Source organism: Melitaea cinxia, chromosome 9 (genome assembly GCF_905220565.1).
Source record: "Melitaea cinxia chromosome 9, ilMelCinx1.1, whole genome shotgun sequence".
NCBI classification, from domain to species: Eukaryota; Metazoa; Arthropoda; class Insecta; order Lepidoptera; family Nymphalidae; genus Melitaea; species Melitaea cinxia.
In genome coordinates, this window is record NC_059402.1 from 2,211,251 (window position 1) to 2,229,503 (window position 18,253).

General features: G+C 33.0%; 2 protein-coding genes across 2 annotated transcripts; one reads left to right on the plus strand and one right to left on the minus strand.

The window, feature by feature from the left end:
* Positions 1–1,594: 1,594 nt before the first annotated feature.
* On the plus strand, positions 1,595–6,954 carry LOC123656745 (probable RNA 3'-terminal phosphate cyclase-like protein). Its single transcript, XM_045592405.1, has 7 exons — positions 1,595–2,000; positions 2,954–3,139; positions 3,447–3,616; positions 4,233–4,367; positions 5,015–5,185; positions 6,578–6,743; positions 6,897–6,954. The coding sequence occupies exons 1-7, from the start codon at positions 1,709–1,711 to the stop codon at positions 6,932–6,934; spliced, it is 1,158 nt and encodes a 385-aa protein (XP_045448361.1). The 5' UTR covers positions 1,595–1,708; the 3' UTR covers positions 6,935–6,954.
* A 964-nt stretch (positions 6,955–7,918) lies between these two features.
* LOC123656544 (mucin-5AC-like) lies at positions 7,919–12,054 on the minus strand. The gene is made up of 6 exons (XM_045592214.1): positions 12,033–12,054; positions 10,946–11,122; positions 10,331–10,585; positions 9,341–10,219; positions 8,864–9,253; positions 7,919–8,112 (listed from the first exon to the last, which is right to left on the minus strand). The coding sequence occupies exons 1-6, from the start codon at positions 12,052–12,054 to the stop codon at positions 7,919–7,921; spliced, it is 1,917 nt and encodes a 638-aa protein (XP_045448170.1).
* Between the last annotated feature and the right edge of the window lie 6,199 nt (positions 12,055–18,253).

Consider the following 18,253-nt stretch of genomic DNA (forward strand, 5'->3'; position numbering starts at 1 on the left):
ACAAGTTTATCAACCACTTAAGGCCCACCGGAAATCACCTCCGATCAAAACTATAAAGGATCTTGAAATGATCAGCCAGCATGCATTTAAAATTGGTAGTATGTGAATCACACATTTGTTTAGTAGTTATTTACCTCACTGAAACCCTAGGTGAGTTAGCTAGTACAGTATCATAATAAATATAGATTTAAAAAAATTAAACAAATAAAATAGTTCTTACCTGCCAAATAAAGTGAAGGAACTGCTAAAGCATTGAGTCTTTTGTTATGATTGTGATCTTTTTCGACAAAATGCCTATCACAAACTCTTTTCTCCTTATAAATATTATAGTCAGCAGATGTTTCAAGTTTTCCCCCGCAGAGAGTAACCCAAGTCTTAAAGCGCTCAGGAAACTTTTCTTGACTGGGGAATCTGTGCATTGGAACACCTGAAAAAAAAATGTGTGTGATGAATTTTAAATGTGTTTGACGTTTATCCATTGAATTGTATTTGACGAAGAGACATCTGCTATGGTCAGGCAGTCGATCATGTCCTATATAACATATAAGGAATACTAAATCCAATTTCCTGTTTTTGGACACAGGTAACTGGTGTCATGTAATTTATCAATTTATTTATTTATTACTTTCTCCTTTCCTTCTAACTTAAGTTTACAAAATTTTGAGTAAACTGAGGGCTTAGAAAAGATGTTATAACATTCAGATGACTAATATAGTCAAAGCTTATAGTTTTAAGCTTAGAAATAGTTCGTATATAATTTACAGATATGTATTATAAGTATTTCGTAAGAATTTAGTACCTATTTAAATCAATTTAATGAAAGCTTACCGGCTGAAGGTTTGCACCCAAAAGCGCAGGAACACGGCATTCTTGCAATTTCAGGCACACTTAGTATCTAACACGAATCAGCGTCCTTCGCAAACTTTATCACAATAAAACAATCGTCTTTCTCGCAATTCTAGAGTCCTATCTCAAATTGAAGCACTAAACTTTCAGTAAATACGGAGGAGACGAAACTGAACTCAACGTAGAAGGAAAATGAAGCGCAAATAACAATAACTTTCGGCAATACGGAGGAGAAACAACTCAACTCAACGCAAAACGAAAATTAAATGGCAAAATAAATTATATACCAAGGCAAAACTGAATCACAAAATTTTAATAATTCAAAATTTTATAAAGCAACTGATTTGAAAAAAGCCAGTATAACGTTCAGTTAGGGCTGCCAGCTTTGACTTTTTTATTGATAAATACTACTTACTTAAAACTCAGAGGACAAAATAAACAAGACGAACATTGTGGTCAAATTATCTTAATTTTTGACTAATTATACAAAAATATAATGTTTTTTTTGTCTAATATTGAATTGAAAAATACCTAATAAGTTTTTTTTTTAAACTTTAGAACCATGAAGTTGTACCTAAATGGTAGTAAATTTTTGGTATGGGAATACTTAATTGAATTCTGAATTATAGTGCCACCTGTTGAGGCTTATATACACTGTTTGCCGAAAAGTTTGTTACCCCATAAAACAGATGGCAGTTTTATCTTTGTTAATCATCTTATTATAGAAAAGTGTCTCCCCCCTGGTTTTGACATTTGAAGTTAAGGTTCCACACGTGTTTATATTAGGTACGATGCGATCCGTGTTTCATACATGATATTTTTAAGTATTTTTCCAAATATTTTTTAGGAATTGAGTATAAAAATGCCGGCTGTGATACACAATGACGTACTTATGTACAAAGGGAGTAACCTACTCCGACAAAGGCTCCTGTTATCGACACTTAGCGGGCGAACTATAAAAATTGAAGAAATTCGCAGTACACATGAAGACCCGGGCTTAAAAGAGTACGAAGTCAATTTAATTCGTTTATTAGACAAAATAACAAATGGCTCAAGAGTAGAACTGAGCGAATCAGGCACATCTTTATATTTCCAACCCGGAATTCTTATCGGTGGTCAAATCACACACAATTGCTGTACGCAAAGGGGAATAGGTAAGATTTTACTTATTTAAATCATTTGATTTCTTTTTAATTTAAAATTAAAAAAAAAGTGTTGACCACAGCTTTCAGCTAGACCCCTGAAACTATATCTAGTAAGATGGAGAAGTTATTGTTGTGTTTTATTAACACATTTAATGTTAATAAAATTAATTATAAATGTTTAAGATCTTTTGAACATTCATTTCGGTAAAGCTTTAGATTAGGAAAAACCGAATTTCGGGACCGTGGGGGGTGGGGGGGGGAGAGGGTGGGGAATGCTTCCCCTGGTACCACTGTCACACCTCAGAACCCCATGGTTATGGAGATATCCATGGTTAAAGTCTTGAGGTTAGAAGAAGAATTTCGAAAGTTAGAGGAACGCTTGCGCAGCCGCTCTATGCATTCGTTCGCGCGCTTTCGCACGGCGGGCGAGGGCTGCCCTCCCTCCGCGCCTCCGCGTCATAAAAAAAACACTCTAGGGGTAGGACAGACTAAGACCACGTGGACAGTGGTGTGTTCCGATTCGGTTTTGGGTATTTTTCGAATTTCTAAACCTATATTCTAGCACGCAATGTTACTAATTTTATTAGAATATTATGTCTGACACGTTGTTTTGTTTAAAAGTGTCGATTTGTCACACAATGCAAACAGTACGAGCTCAAAGCTAACCTAACCTCAAAACTTTAACCATGAATATCTCCATAACCATGGGGTTTTGAGGTGTGACAGTGTTACCTTGTATAGATTCCCCTACACCCTCCACCCTCCACACCCAAAAACCTCATAATTCGGTTTTTCTAATTCGGTTTTTCCTAGTCTAGATCTTAGCCTTCATTTCTTTATTTATACCACATCCAGCATGCTTTATGCTCTTTATAAAAATAACAATGTATATTCTTGCAAACATAAACATTATCTAAGACGAACTATTATAAGTGTATCTATTTTTTTTATGTATGTTTTAGGTTATTACCTAGAAGTTTTACTAGCACTGGGACCATTTTGTAAAGAACCGTTGAACGTAGTGCTGCAAGGTGTTACCCATCATGATCTGGATGTGTCAGTGGACAAGATTAAATCAACAGCTTTGCCGATCCTATTGAAATTTATCCTTGTCGATGATGGGCTGGAGCTTAAAGTTGTAAGGAGAGGTATGTACGAGTATATGTTTTCTTTTTAAAATTATGTATAGGTTGACTGAAAGTTATAGAAGTTATTTTGCCATTTTTTGTTTGTTAGTACACATGATTGACACAATTAATACAGGAAACGACATTTATGTCTATTTTGATATTATAAATTATCAAACTATTGTTTTTTTTTTGTTATATTAATTAATACATAGGCATTTAAAATGATCAAACATAAGGACCTGATAATAACATAATTCCTTCTGGACGTATTTAATTAATTAATATTGTCTATCTCTAAAAGTTTAATGTATGATCTTCGTTATAGGTGCTCCTCCTCTTGGTGGGGGTGAGGTCGTATTCAAGTGTCCTGTTCGTCGTCACTTGCGACCCTTACAGTGGACGAAGTGGGGACTAGTGAAACGTATCCGTGGTGTCGTGTACGCCCTTAGAGTGTCACCGACAATGGCTAATAGGGTTGTGGAATCTGCTAAAGGGGTAGGTTCAAATTAACTACGCTAAAATTATTTTAATGAGAAAATATTTATGTAGTGACTTTAAAATGTAGGATAAGGTATTTTTCTCTTCTCGTACATAGCGAAAGAGGCATATGCCGAGTAGTGGGATGTTACAGGCTGATTTGTGTGATTTTTAAAATATTTCACAGAATCTCCATCAAATTGTTCGTCAAACTTCGTCCGTGTGGAATTTGTAACAAAAAAGTTATTGTTCAGTTCGCAGAGTTATAAAATAAATAACTTTCTGAAATAAAAGTAGCCTAAGTTACTCCTTATTATATCAGCTATCTGCCAGTGAAAGTCCCGCCAAAATCGGTCCAGCCGTTTCAGAGATTAGCCAGAACAAACAAACAGACAGACGGACAAAAATTATAAAAAAATATCATTTTGGTATATGTACTGTGTATACATCTATATGCATTTAGTAAAAATGGTTATTTTAATACAGGTTATTTTAATTTTATTAATATCATCAAAATACACTATACCTACTATTTACATTTTTTTTAACATTCGATACATTTACATAAATGATTTATAGTTATATTTAAACAAATTATTCTTCAGGTATTTATTAAATGATAATTTTATTCCAGGTGATGTTAAACTTCCTTCCCGATGTGTATATCAACACAGATCAATGCCGTGGTCCTAATGCGGGAAAGAGTCCAGGGTTTGGCATAAGTCTTCTAGCAGAGACTAATGACAAAACATTTTACTGTGCTGAGTCTGTGAGTACATTTTTAATTATTGTATATTATTTGTTATTTATAAATATTTATAACAAATAAAAGGCAACATTACAGAATATAAAGGCTATATAAAAAAAAATTGTGTGGTTTTATGAAACAACAATGCAAGTGAAACTTTAGTGAATAAAAACACTTACATTAATACACAGATCAAAACACACATACCTCGGAACACTTGCACGAATAATAATTGACAATATAAATGCTACATGGTCAGCTGATGAGAGCTATGGGCGCCGCCATATTGGCCTTGGCTGTTCTGCGAGGCGCCTTTCACTTTATCCCTACTCCGCGGCCAGCTATAACGCGACACGGTGCGACATGCGATAGATAAACGAAAAATTTTGGAGCAATAGAATAAAAGTTTCACTTTAATTACTTTTTACTTATCATGATTTTGAAATCTCTATATCTATACTAATATTATAAAGGGGAAAGATTACAAATTTTTTTATTGTGTTTCACCAACAGAATCAACTAACTGTAATGTACCGATTTTTATGTTTTTTTTCGAAAGCTGGTGCTTGTCTTGTGGTTCCATTTAAATTTGAGGAAGATCTGATTAGTAGTTTTTTTTTTGCATATATAATTCCTCAATTTTTTTAATAATATGTGATCTGTTACAGAAATCATCAGATGCCGGTACTGGTCAGATAACTCTACCGGAGGACTTGGGTCGGGAGTGTGCACTCAAGTTGTTGGATGAGATCCATCGGGGTGGAGCCGTTGATTCTTCTTTTCAGTGGATTTTAGCGCTTTGGATGGCCCTCGGACAGAAAGATGTTAGCGAGTGTGTTGTGAGTATATTAAATAGTTTTCACATGATTTGGTAGAAACTTTTTGTATTTTAATGAATTACTATAATTTTTGTAGTAATACACAAAGAACAAAATTTTATTTATTATTTCATTAATTTTATTATTTATTTCCTTACTCAAAAAACCTAATCCATCCGAGTTTTCCGAATTTCGCCCCATTTCTATCCTACCCTTCTTGTCCAAGGTTTTAGAGCATCTTATATATCAACAACTAACATCATTCCTTTCCTCCAACAATCTCTTAAATCCTTTCAAATCCGGCTTTCAGAGGGGTCATAGAACGGTTACTGCTCTCGTCAAAATTTCTGACAAGATTAGACATGCTATGGATAATCGAAATTTTACAGTGTTGGCATTACTTGACTTCAGTAATGCCTTTAACAATCTGGAGTTCGATATTTTGCTATCTGTCTTGCGTTCCTTTAATATATCTCCACCAGTTATTGATTGGTCACAGTCACTTGTGTGGTCGCCGGCAGCGCTTACGAGTTCAGGATACTTTCTCTGACTAGGCTAACGTCATTGCCGGCGTACCGCAAGGTAGCGTGTTGTCTCCTCTCTTATTTTCTTTATTTATTAATTCAATCAGCAAACACATTTTTTCTTTCTACCACCTGTATGCGGACGATCTTAAAATTTATACCCATTCTAAGCTGGCTGACTTACCCTGAAGTATCAATCAACTTAATAATGACTTAAATAACATTTACAAATTGAGCAACTCGTTCGGGTTAATCGTTTATAGTTTGAACAAAGGTATTGAATTTCGTACTATTTTTTTTTTAAATAAATCCTAGACCGTTGCAGATAGATTTATTTTTATTTTATTCTGAGTTGGCCCTGTGCTTCCACCACAAGCACCTGCGGGGTTATCCATTAATTACGGGACATCCTGTATATTTTACATTTATACACATATATTATACTACCTTTATTATTTATGTATTGATATTTGTATGTACTTATGATTATTTATGTATGGATATTTGTTAATGTGTATGCGTATGTATTATTGAATCTATCATACACTATTTTAATTCATCCTTAAGAATATTGTACACTTCCTATCCGTCACTACTATATAGTGTCCTGTGCACAAAGGTTATCTGGAAGAAATCCTTTGTACACCTTTTTTTTTAGTTACTACTGTTTGTTTATATTTGTGTGTACAATAAAGACTATATTATTATTAATCTACAAATAAACTTGCGTTTTGTAATATATACTTTACCATATATTATACTTAATTGTGACACGGAATTAGTACTAAAGTGAAAATTGTTCATTTGACAACTTCCAAGTTTTTTTTTTTGTGTTTTACTGTATTTTTATTATATATCAGATAAAGAATCGATAATATATATTTTACAGGTTGGGCCTCTCTCAGATTATACAATCAAATTCCTACAACATCTCAAAGATTTCTTTGGAGTGATGTTCAAATTAGAAGTTTTGAGAGTTGAAGATGACAATGAAGGCAGTTCAGATGAAGAGGACACGACGCCTTCAGCTCAGAGAATAAAAATGACTTGTATTGGTATTGGATATGTTAATATTAGCAAGAGAACTTTATAAATATATATACGTATTATTAATCTGTGGTTTCACTTATAAATATCCAAATATATAATAATTAATTATTATACATAATCTGATCCTTCAGCTCAGAGAATAAAAATGACTTGTATTGGTATTGGATATGTTAATATTAGCAAGAGAACTTTATAAATATATATATGTATTATTAATCTGTGGTTTCACTTATAAATATCCAAATATATAATAATTAATTATTATACATAATCTGACTTAAATGTCGAGTAATTTGTATGGGTTGGGGACATGGTCACAGCAACTGGCTGTTGCATCGAGTGTTAGATCTATGCTCATGATATATTCCTATCCATCCAAGTTTTTTCTGCGTTTGTACATTTGTAATTATGTAGTGTACTTACTGGCCCTGATTGGTATTTTATTCAACTGGGGTCGCCGAGTGTGAGGTATTTATTTATACACTATGGTTTAGCATAAATTGACATGCTAGCGAGGTAACATATATTGACGCTAATTCACTTTTAGACTAAATGTAATTGTTCATTAAAGTTTGTATGGACATTTTAATGAAACATTAAATTATTATGTATTTTTTTATTTTGTCAAAATTTTCAATTCACATAATATTACTTAATACTAAATGTTGTAAAATAATTAAGGCACATTTTGGAGTAACATTTCCTATACATTTAAGACAATATCATAGATAATTTATAAAAAAAAGGATATAAAAAAATATGATTGTCTTTTAATAACAAAAAAATACGTACATAAAAGAGTATCAAAGTGGCAGTGAGTAATTTAATCAAGTTGAATATACAAAAGAAGATAGTTTGATAATTTTATACTATATTTAAAAAATAAATACAACAGCCAATAAGAAAAAAAAGTAATATCTATTTTTGTATATTCAACCATTTATTGAGTATTTGAGTGACGTCTTATAGATAAACTTAAGTGTAAAAGAGACTGAAATTATTGTTATAAAAAAATTATATACACTTATTATGATTGTAATGAGATATTTCGCGCCTTTGAAATATTTAAGTTTACACACTCAATAAAAACTATTTGAGTGAATTTGACTTACAAGCGCGTTCAATTTATATCAGATTATTTTAGTTCATCACAAAAAAGTTTTTATAATCGAAATAAGATTTATGTATCCTTTTCAAAGCACCCTAAACCTGCCGACCAATTGCATATTCCACCAACAGGGTCAAATGACAGGCCCTTTGGACAAATGTATTCCCAACCAATCAGACCACCGCTTTCCAGCCGAGCACACGATATGAACTTCTTACATGATGTCGGGTGTGGGAAGTTACCTATATCTAGACACTCGATTTTACCTGTTGAAAAATACAGATTTATTAGAAGAAATCGTAGCGTATCATCAGTAATTAGTGTAATTAGCGCTACATTAGGTAGTGTAGAGCTTACAGCGAGAATGCAAAATAAAAGCGCTTTAATGATCATGATACCTGACTACACGAGAATAAGAAACATACTATCACTATCTTGGTCACTATTGGTCACTTGGTCACATTATATAGTGATTACTTGAACAAATTATGAATTCATAAAATAATTAAAATTATACTTAAAAATTATATATATTATAGAAATAAATGAAATTTGGCGCGTTGGCGCAACGGTTACAGCCATGGATTGTACCTGTAGCGCTGGTGGTTGCGGGTTCGATCCCCGCACATGATAGATATTTGTATTGGCCATACAGGTGTTTGCCGTGGTCTGGGTGTTTGTGCAGTCCTTGTGGGTCTCCCCACCATGCTTCCGAAAGCACGTTAAGCCGTCGGTCCCGGTTGTTATCATGTACACCTGATAGCGATCGTTACTCATAGTAAGAAATATATCCGCCAACCCGCATTGGAGCAGCGTGGTGGATTAAGCTCTGATCCTTCTCCTACATGGGGAAAGAGGCCTATGCCCAGTAGTGGGATATTACAGGCTGAAGCGAAGCGAAATGAATTTTCATTTTATGAAATGAAATAAATATAATATAAACTGTTAATACGATTACACGAAGACGCTTTCGAATTGCTAATTGAAGGTAGGTCTTTGAAATATTAATATACGTACCCTTTGCGTGAAGAATAACTTTTGGTCCATCTTCATATTTATGGACTACTTCCTCTTGACTAGCGTCGTAGTAATCGTAGTCTATAATTGGTTTAATAGGCCTGTTTGTTTTCTTTACTTCTTCCACAGGTATTTTTTGTACGAATTTCTTTTGCACATTATCTTTGCGGACATTTTCTTTTTGCACGGAATCTTTGACTACTGTGTTCTTTCGAACCAGTATTTTCTCAAATGGTTTCCTAGTCCGCCGTGGTCTTTCAGTCGTTACTGGGAGGACCGAAGTAGGAGATTGGGTAGTAGAAATTCTTCTGAATACCGTTTTCCTTCTTAGTGGTTTTCTAGTCGTTGTTGTTTGTGGTTCCGTCACAGGGGATAGATATTGGTATTCGTCTGAAAAAGAACAGTATTTAATTTTATTATTTTATTGAATAAAAAAATACCAAATTTTTATAAAATATTTCCGTTGTGACATCTTACCATCGTAAGCTTTAGTCACAGGTGACTCCAAAAGGTATTCTCTAGTGAAATACGAAGGCTCTTGCAAGCCTTGGCCACCAGTAGAGTACCCGAAGACAACTGGTACCGGAATCTTCTCGCTAGATCCTTCGTATCTAGCAGTAGATGGACCTCTCACACTCGAACCCTGATACCTCACTGTCGACTTGCTCTCTTCAGCTTCGTCAATGTTAACTAAATTAGGAGAAAATCCAGCAGGTCTAGACACTTTACTAGTAGAGAGTGCAGGATATGTCGGTGACACATCGCGGTTAGTAGCAGTGTATTTTAAGGTCGATTCACGTAAATTTAAAGACACTCCAGCAATTGTGGGATTTATAAAGTTAGTCGTTAATGCAGGTTTCGATACTCTTGATTCGTAATTGCTTGTGGTATAAGTTGAAGGATTAATTTCATTTTGGAAGTTTAGGTATCGGGCAGTGGATTCTCCGGAAACATCTGAGCCTATGCTGAGCGTTACACCGGATATCGTTGGATTTACTGTGTTCGTTGAATCGATAGGTCTTGAGAATCTGCTTGTGTAAGGTGGATTTCTTGTATCAGATGATCGAGTTGAGGAAGGTGTATCCGTATCAGATTGGAGGTAAGTATAACTAGCGGTTGATGTTTCAATATTCCTTTGTCTCGATGTATAAGCTGGTGTTCGTGAATAATCAGACGTGTAGGTTTGACCCTTGGTAAAGTCTTCAGTGTACTCTGGACTAGTGAATTTGTAGTCTACAATCGTTTGAGGTGTCTTCCTCGGCGGATTGTATTCATCATCGTAATCTGGTATGATTGGTATCGGTGCTGCTAAGAGTTGGTGAGCGGCTAAAGCCACAGCAGTTTCAGCACTTATATCTGTGGAAATATTAATTGAGAATTTATATAATCAAGTATGTGAAAAAAGTTTAAAAATGGAAAATATGTAAGAGGGATTTGCGTGTTTTGTGTCTGCATAGCTTCACATACCTTCAAGTGTGGTTTTGCCTTCAGTAGTTACATCAATATCTTCAGAACTTGCTCTAAATTTAAGTATCTCATCTAATTGGTTTTGTTTAAAACTAGAACTGTACTTCTTGCTTTGTCGTTTCTTTTCTTCCTCATTAGTTGCAGACGGACTTTGGTCTTGGTCGTTCTTGAGTTGTACTAGAGGACGTCTGCGTGGCGCGTTAGTTGTTGTTCTTGGTGACGTATTCGACTTGAGCGATGGATCTTCTATGGCATCTAGAGAAAAAATATAAGAACTTAATTTAGCGAAATTAAAACAATTACAATTATGACCACATAATTAAAACTGATGATTAACCACAATTACCAGAATTCACCAAATGATAGTCACCATACACAAAGCCAGATGTATGTATTATTTTTGTGTGGTTATTTTTTTTAATATTTAAAATTTTTGGTATAGTGGCGCGACTGTCTAAAGTTCGTCCAATTACCTTTACACTTTTACTCATAAAAAATAAAAGCTTTTGTAAAAAAAAATTGAAACGTGTAATTCTCTTGGGAGTTCGCAAAAAAATAAAACAAATACTAAATAAATTTTTGATTTAAAAGTTAGCAAGCGACTGTATGTTATACCAGTGTCACCAATATCCTGTAGGTATTCTTCACTTTCTAGCAGCGCAGCTGTCGTTTTAGCTGTAGTAGTGGTCGACGTACTGGACGAGATGAGGCGGCGGCGACTCGCTACACGGAATGGGCGTCGCGACGGTAATACAGGAGCTTGTGTTGTTGAAGATGGCTTTAATGTTGTTGCTGTACGAAAAATTGACATTTATGGTTAGATTATTCAATCAGTTTATTAATATTGTCATTATTGAAGTAATGGCTTTCACTTATAGCAAAATGATTATGTGATGTGAATTATATCATTTTTGCAATGTCATGGTAAATGGAGAATACACGAAGGAAATTGATTGATGAGCTTGAGGTTCTTAGTACTTAGACTGCGTACGGTAGTGACACGAGACCAGCCTATTGGAACGGTTGGAACTGCAAATCCTTCAGGTTGAATGTAATTCGTATTGTTAACTTCATCTCTTAAATAATAGGCCGTCAAATGAGAATTGTCACAATTGTTGTACACAGCCTACCCTACCTATTCTTTGGTTTAAAATAAACAACTTGGTTTTGAACGCAATGAAAACCAAGTGCGTTGTGTTTGCGTTGCCCAATATTAAGCATCCAAATTATTATTTTGAAATAAATAAGGAGAGGCTTATTGTCAATGACACTACAGTTTTCTTAGGGACAAATTTGGACTTAAAACTTCAGTGGACTTCCCATTTATCGTCCTTAAATGGTGGACTCAGTTCCACAGCACTCGCAGTTAGAAATGTACGACAACTTACCGACGTTGCTACTACACGTTTAATATATTTTAGCTATTTCCATAGTGTTAGTCTTACGGTCTGTTACTGTGGGGTAATGCTACAGATTTTAAGATTGTACTTATTTTGCGATAAAAGGGCTATTCGCGGCATTTACGATCTTAGAGCTCGAGTCTCACTACGGGATGTTTTTCATAAGGTAATATTTTCAATTTTGTCGCAATATATTTATAACAATATTACCTACTAGCTGCTGTCCGCGACGTCGTCTGCGTGAACGCTATGCGGCACCAAAAATACCTACGATTATACTTTTTAAAATAACTTTCATTTACCCGTTTCTTCTTTGTATTTCATAACTACAGAAAAATCTCATAGATGGCGCTGCTTTAAAATTGTCTTGTCTACTTATATTCATTTAATTATGTTTATCGGCTCAGTTACTTATATTGCGTGATTTTTATAGTGTGAAGCTAGCTTATATAGCATGGTTATTAACATAATAACAATAACATTCAAATATGCGTCGTTAGATTACACGTTGTTACAGAATGCGTTGAGGAAATAAAGGTTCACTGCTCGTTCCCGGTAGGTGATAGCATGATAATATGTAGCCTATATGTTGACCCGACTTCCTAATACTATTCGTGCCAAATTTGAAGTAAATCCATGCGGTACTTTTTGAGTTTATCCCGGACATACATACAGATAAACAGACAAACAGACAAAAATTCTAAAAACTATATTTTTGGCTTCGGTATCGATTGTAGATTACACCCCAAGTATTCTTTTAAAAAAATTATGCAATGTACAGTTTTAACTTTCCTACCATTTTATTATATGTATAGATGTATAATCACAAGAATATTGATTGTTTTAATATTAATAGTAATACTCGCAATGTAAACACGAGGAGGATAAATAAAGTGGTAACTCCATGTTTACGACTGCGCAAAGTAAACGTCTCCTTTCTATTTTCCCAACATAAATAATAAATATAGATGCGCCTAATAAAGTGTTTATTAAAAAGAAATCAGTAGATAAAGCGTATTATTCAGTGCAGGATTACATAGTTGATAAAGATGTGTGTACTTGTACGTTGTACGTTGTATTTCATGCAAGATATTACTAATTTTATACTAAAACACAGTTTATATATTGTTTTAAAAACGTAATATAAACGTTTGTAGTAACTATGGAGTTTCTTGCCGATTCTTCTCTGCAGAATGTACATTCCGAATCGGTAGGTAGTAGCTTTACTTTAAAAAAAATAATAATCAATTTAAAATTTTAACTTGTAAAATGATGATTTGAAAGTGCTTTTGAGGCATATTTGAAGCATATCTTAGTAAAGCTGTTTTTTATTTCGATTATGCACTATTGGTAACAGTACCTATCTAAACAAAACTTTGTTCGTTGTTAACTTTACAAATAATTAACATGACAAACGAGTTTCGGTGTTTTGTACGAATACTTATCAAGCGTTTTATCAAAAGTTGTTAAGCATTAAAAAAAAGACAAGAAATTAGTATAACATTTTGTTAAAATAAATCTTGAAAGTGATAGACTTCAAAGTCCTCGTAGAGACTGAACTCACAGCATTGTTCGTAGCTCGCAGACCGATAAATGGCCGGATGCGAGGCTTGTATGCAGATGTATCTAACCCGACACTAACTATAGCGTTTAAGAAAGGTTAAATGAGTTTCTTTTAAACAATCGTGCGGTGAAATCTTGCGTTATATACTTTACTAGCTGGTCAGGCAAACGTTGTTTTGTCATACATATTATTTTTTTACACGACAAGTAATCACCAACATATATACACACATATATTATTCCGATCAATTCAGTAGTTTTCGCAGTATAAGCGGCTGTCCATTTATGAGTATAGATGAAATTTTTTTCGAGCACCGATATCGATAATCTTGTCCAAATATTTAATTATAACACAGAATATCTGAGAAAATTCTCTAAAATTTAATACATTCTTTATTCTTATTCTTTATTTGTGTCCTACTAGATGTTGCCCGCAATATTGTGATCATAGTTTTTGTATTGTATTGGCCATACAGATGTTTACCGAGGTTTGAGTCTTTGTGCTGGGCCTCGACATAGGCCTAAATTTTACTGGAACCGTTGAGTGTAAGGCCTTTATGTTTATGATTTATACTTATGTTCTGTCTATTTACAAAGTTTGTTGTTTAATGTTTTCAGAAATTGTGCTGTGCTGTGCATTGTTTGCTAGTCACTTAAAGAGTTCTAATTGCAATAAATTAGAATTAAAGAAGAATTAGAATTTAATCAATTAATATATTGAATAACGCATGTATAAAAGAACAGTTAATAAATAAATAAAAAAATACAAGTAAAATACCAGCTATAGCATGGGAATAAAACGTATTATAGAAATCAACTCGCCATAAAAGATAATGTTGCAAGAAAAGTTCAGCTGTATAATAGTACTCTGATTAATTTGCTCCCATTTCTTTTATCGATACATTTCACAATGACAACGTATGAGCCGTGTAAAATGCTGCCTTTAAAACATTGTATGTTATTTTATCACGCTATGAAAATTATTTGAGATACTTATGTGTTATTGAATATTATATATATTTCACGTTTAATTAAATATAATTAAACGAGATGGAGTCGTAACGAATATGTAATTTTAATTACAATTTTGTAATTACTATAATAAATAACAAGGCTAAATATAGTTTTTTTTAATCAGGAGTAAAAAAATAATTAAAGTATTAACGTTTGATTAATTAAAGTTAATAAAAAGTTATATCATTTGATCACAGTTTGCATTAGGAGAAAAACAACCTAAGTATTATATAATATAAATTGAATGGCTACGTAAGACTGTGTGACTTTTTTTGGTTAATTTCCTTCTGATAACATTCACTGTCGACAATTAGAACAAAACATACATTTTAGTTTCAATAACAGTTAAATAACCTTTTTTTTAACGTTTATATTTTTAATAACTCTTGAGTTTAATTTAAGATTTCGCAAAAAAAAATTAAGCATTACATAATAAAAATTGGTATTTGTCTTCTAATTTGAAATTTAACATATGTAATGAAATTTTGAGTTTGTAATAGGCTCCTTTAAAAAAAAAAGGGGAAACTGTAAAATTATTTTAGAGAATTAATAAATATATTGTAATTGTTTAAAAAGAAAATAAATTGGTTCAAATCTGTAGTAGAAGCATCTGAAAAGTTTTCTTCATTTAATTTAAATTTGGAGATTACCACTTCAAAAATATCTCCTTAATGTATCCCCTTGCATGTAAAATATATATAAATAAACTAGCTGACCTGGCGAACTTCGTATCACCTTATTTTTTTCTGAAATATAATAATAACATAATATATCAAAATAAAATATAGCCTATCTTTTAAGTTGGATCAAACTGCACACGGTGTGCAAATTTGACTAAAATCGATTAAGTAGTTTAGGAGTCCATTGAGGACAAACATTGTGACACGAGATTTATATATATTAAGATAATAACATAATATATCAAAATAAAATATAGCCTATCTTTTAAGTTGGATCAAACTGCACACGGTGTGCAAATTTGACTAAAATCGATTAAGTAGTTTAGGAGTCCATTGAGGACAAACATTGTGACACGAGATTTATATATATTAAGATAATAACATAATATATCAAAATAAAATATAGCCTATCTTTTAAGTTGGATCAAACTGCACACGGTGTGCAAATTTGACTAAAATCGATTAAGTAGTTTAGGAGTCCATTGAGGACAAACATTGTGACACGAGATTTATATATATTAAGATAATAACATAATATATCAAAATAAAATATAGCCTATCTTTTAAGTTGGATCAAACTGCACACGGTGTGCAAATTTGACTAAAATCGATTTAGTAGTTTAGGAGTCCATGGAGGACAAACATTGTGACACGAGATTTATATATATTAAGATAGGTTACTAGAATTTATATCTAAAATGAATGGTCGAAATATACGTAGGCACATATCTTGAAAGCGACTGTAACAAATTGGATATTTTAATATTTTATGTTCATTATTTTTCCAATACCAAATGTCCTAGCTGTGAAACATTTGATGTCTTTTTAACCAACTTCCAAAAAAGGAGGAGGTTCTCAATTCGACTGATTTTTTTTTTTTTTTTTTTTTTAATGTATGTTACATCAGAACTTTTGACCGGGTAGACCGATTTCGACAAATTTTGTTTTAATCGAAAGGTGGTGTGTGCCAATTGGTCCCATTTAAATTTATTTGAGATCTAACAACTACTTTTCGAGTTATATCTAATAATGCGTTTTTACTTGACGCTTTTTTCGTCGACCTACGTTGTATTATACCGCATAACTTTCTACTGGATGTACCGATTTTGATAATTCTTTTTTTGTTAGAAAGGGGATATCCCTAGTTTGGTACCGTGATAAGTAAACTAGGATCTGATGATGGGATCCCAGAGAAATCGAGGGAAACTCTCGAAAATCCGTAATAACTTTTTACTGGGTGTACCGATTTTGATAATTTTTAATTTAATCGAAAGCTGATGTTTATCATGTGGTCACATATAATAATTTATCGAGATCTGATAACTACTTTTTAAGTAATCTTTGATAACGCGTAGTTGCTTGACTATTTTTTCGTCGATCTACGTTGTATTACTTGTCGATGTAATTGAAGTCGGTTTTTTTTCGTTTGCGAGCAAACACAATTATGTCTTCTTAGAAATAAAAAATAGTCAATTGGCTGTCAAATATTTAAAGGTTTGTTCAGAAAGTCTTTTTACATATATATGTAGGTGATAAAAAGTTCACCGGATCATCTAGTTTGTTATGAAAATAAGCAGTACTTCAAATGACTGCTATTATAAAACAAGTATCGTTTTAGCGCTCATGTTACACAAGAGAAAATGATTAACGGTGAAAATGCATCTGTCACAAGAGCGTGGGATACCGCAATAATAGGGCTAATGGTGTCGCAAAAGAGGTCATATTCCCACGACACTAATTTCGTTTGTCCGAAGGGACAGAGCTTGTTTTTTTTTTATTCAACTAAAATAATTAAATTTTATGGTTAGTAAAACCTATTTAGAAGTGGAAAATTACAGTTTGACGTCTAGTAAGGCTTAGGCAGGTATCGAATCTATAATATACTAGCTGACCTGGCGCCCTTTGTACCGCCTTCTTTATTTTTTTCTTAAATATAATAATTAATATATCAAAATAAAATATAGCCTATCTTTCAAGTTGGATCGAACTGCACATGGTGTGCGAATTTTATTATAATCGGTTAAGTGGTTTAGGAGTCCATTGAGGACAAACATTGTGACACGAGATTTATATATATTAAGATTTAATTATATATTAAAAATATTTTTATTATATGACTAGCGACTCGCCCCGGCTTCGCACGGTTGCAAAAACTATCAGTGTTCCTCTGCTATATTATACATGTATTAGACATATAAAACTTCCTCTGGAACCACTCTATTTACTAAAGAAAACCGCATCAAAATCCGTTGCATAGTTTTAAAGATCTAAGCATACAGACAGCGGAAAGCGACTTAGTTTTATACTATGTTATGATGTAACTAAGAATTTCTGGTTTTCGTAATTTCAAATTTCAAGATTCTAAGTTCGCGGGAAGTACCCTGTAGGTTTTGATTCCCATACGAGTGTCGAAAATTTACAGCATAAACGGCTGTATCTTTTGATTGCATTGGCTTTGAAATTCGATTTTTGCACAGCTGCAAGGGACAGTACACTTGAGTATTGATATGAATGTCAGCTTTATACCTCCACGCGTTCCTGAGAAAAAGGGTCTTGGCAGACAGACGGACAACAAAGTGGTCTTATAAGGGTTCCGTTTTTTCCATTTGAGGTAGGTACTAAATCCTAAAAAAAGATAACTTAGGTTAACTAGCCTTTAATTTAGTTTTGTCAAGCGACGAGAGAAAGACTCTGAAAGAGGTCAAGTTACGATTTACAATTTCATGTGTTTGTTACACAAAAACACTCCAATTTTTATTTTTTATAACCCTTACTTTTTTTATTTGCAGGCTATAAATACTGACATTAATATAAATTAATCTGTCAATAAAAAAATCAATATGAGTGAATCAGCGAGCGGCTTTTTGTAATCAATAAATATATCTAAACATGCCTCTCATAAATTTAAATATTTATGTGTTCATAAAGTTCATTACAATTACCTCAAAAGACCAACATACATAAAAAAGATAAAAAAGGCAATAAATGTACCTGTTTAGAATTATCTGATCTTATTAAAGGTTAACAAGTCACAGTAAGATTAATTACAAATAAATTATTATGATGAAATTCTTACAGAAATTAGTTGCACAGATAGTTATACGTTATAGCGCATTTGATCTAAGGAAATAGTGAGTCAGTGTTGTCTCTTAGCTTAGCTACTTGAGAAATCAAATCGTAGTAAGTTAGAACGCCGTGTTCAAATTCACCAGTTTAAGTAAGTCATTCAGACGACAGGGTGATCCAATTTTCTTGTAAAATTAAAT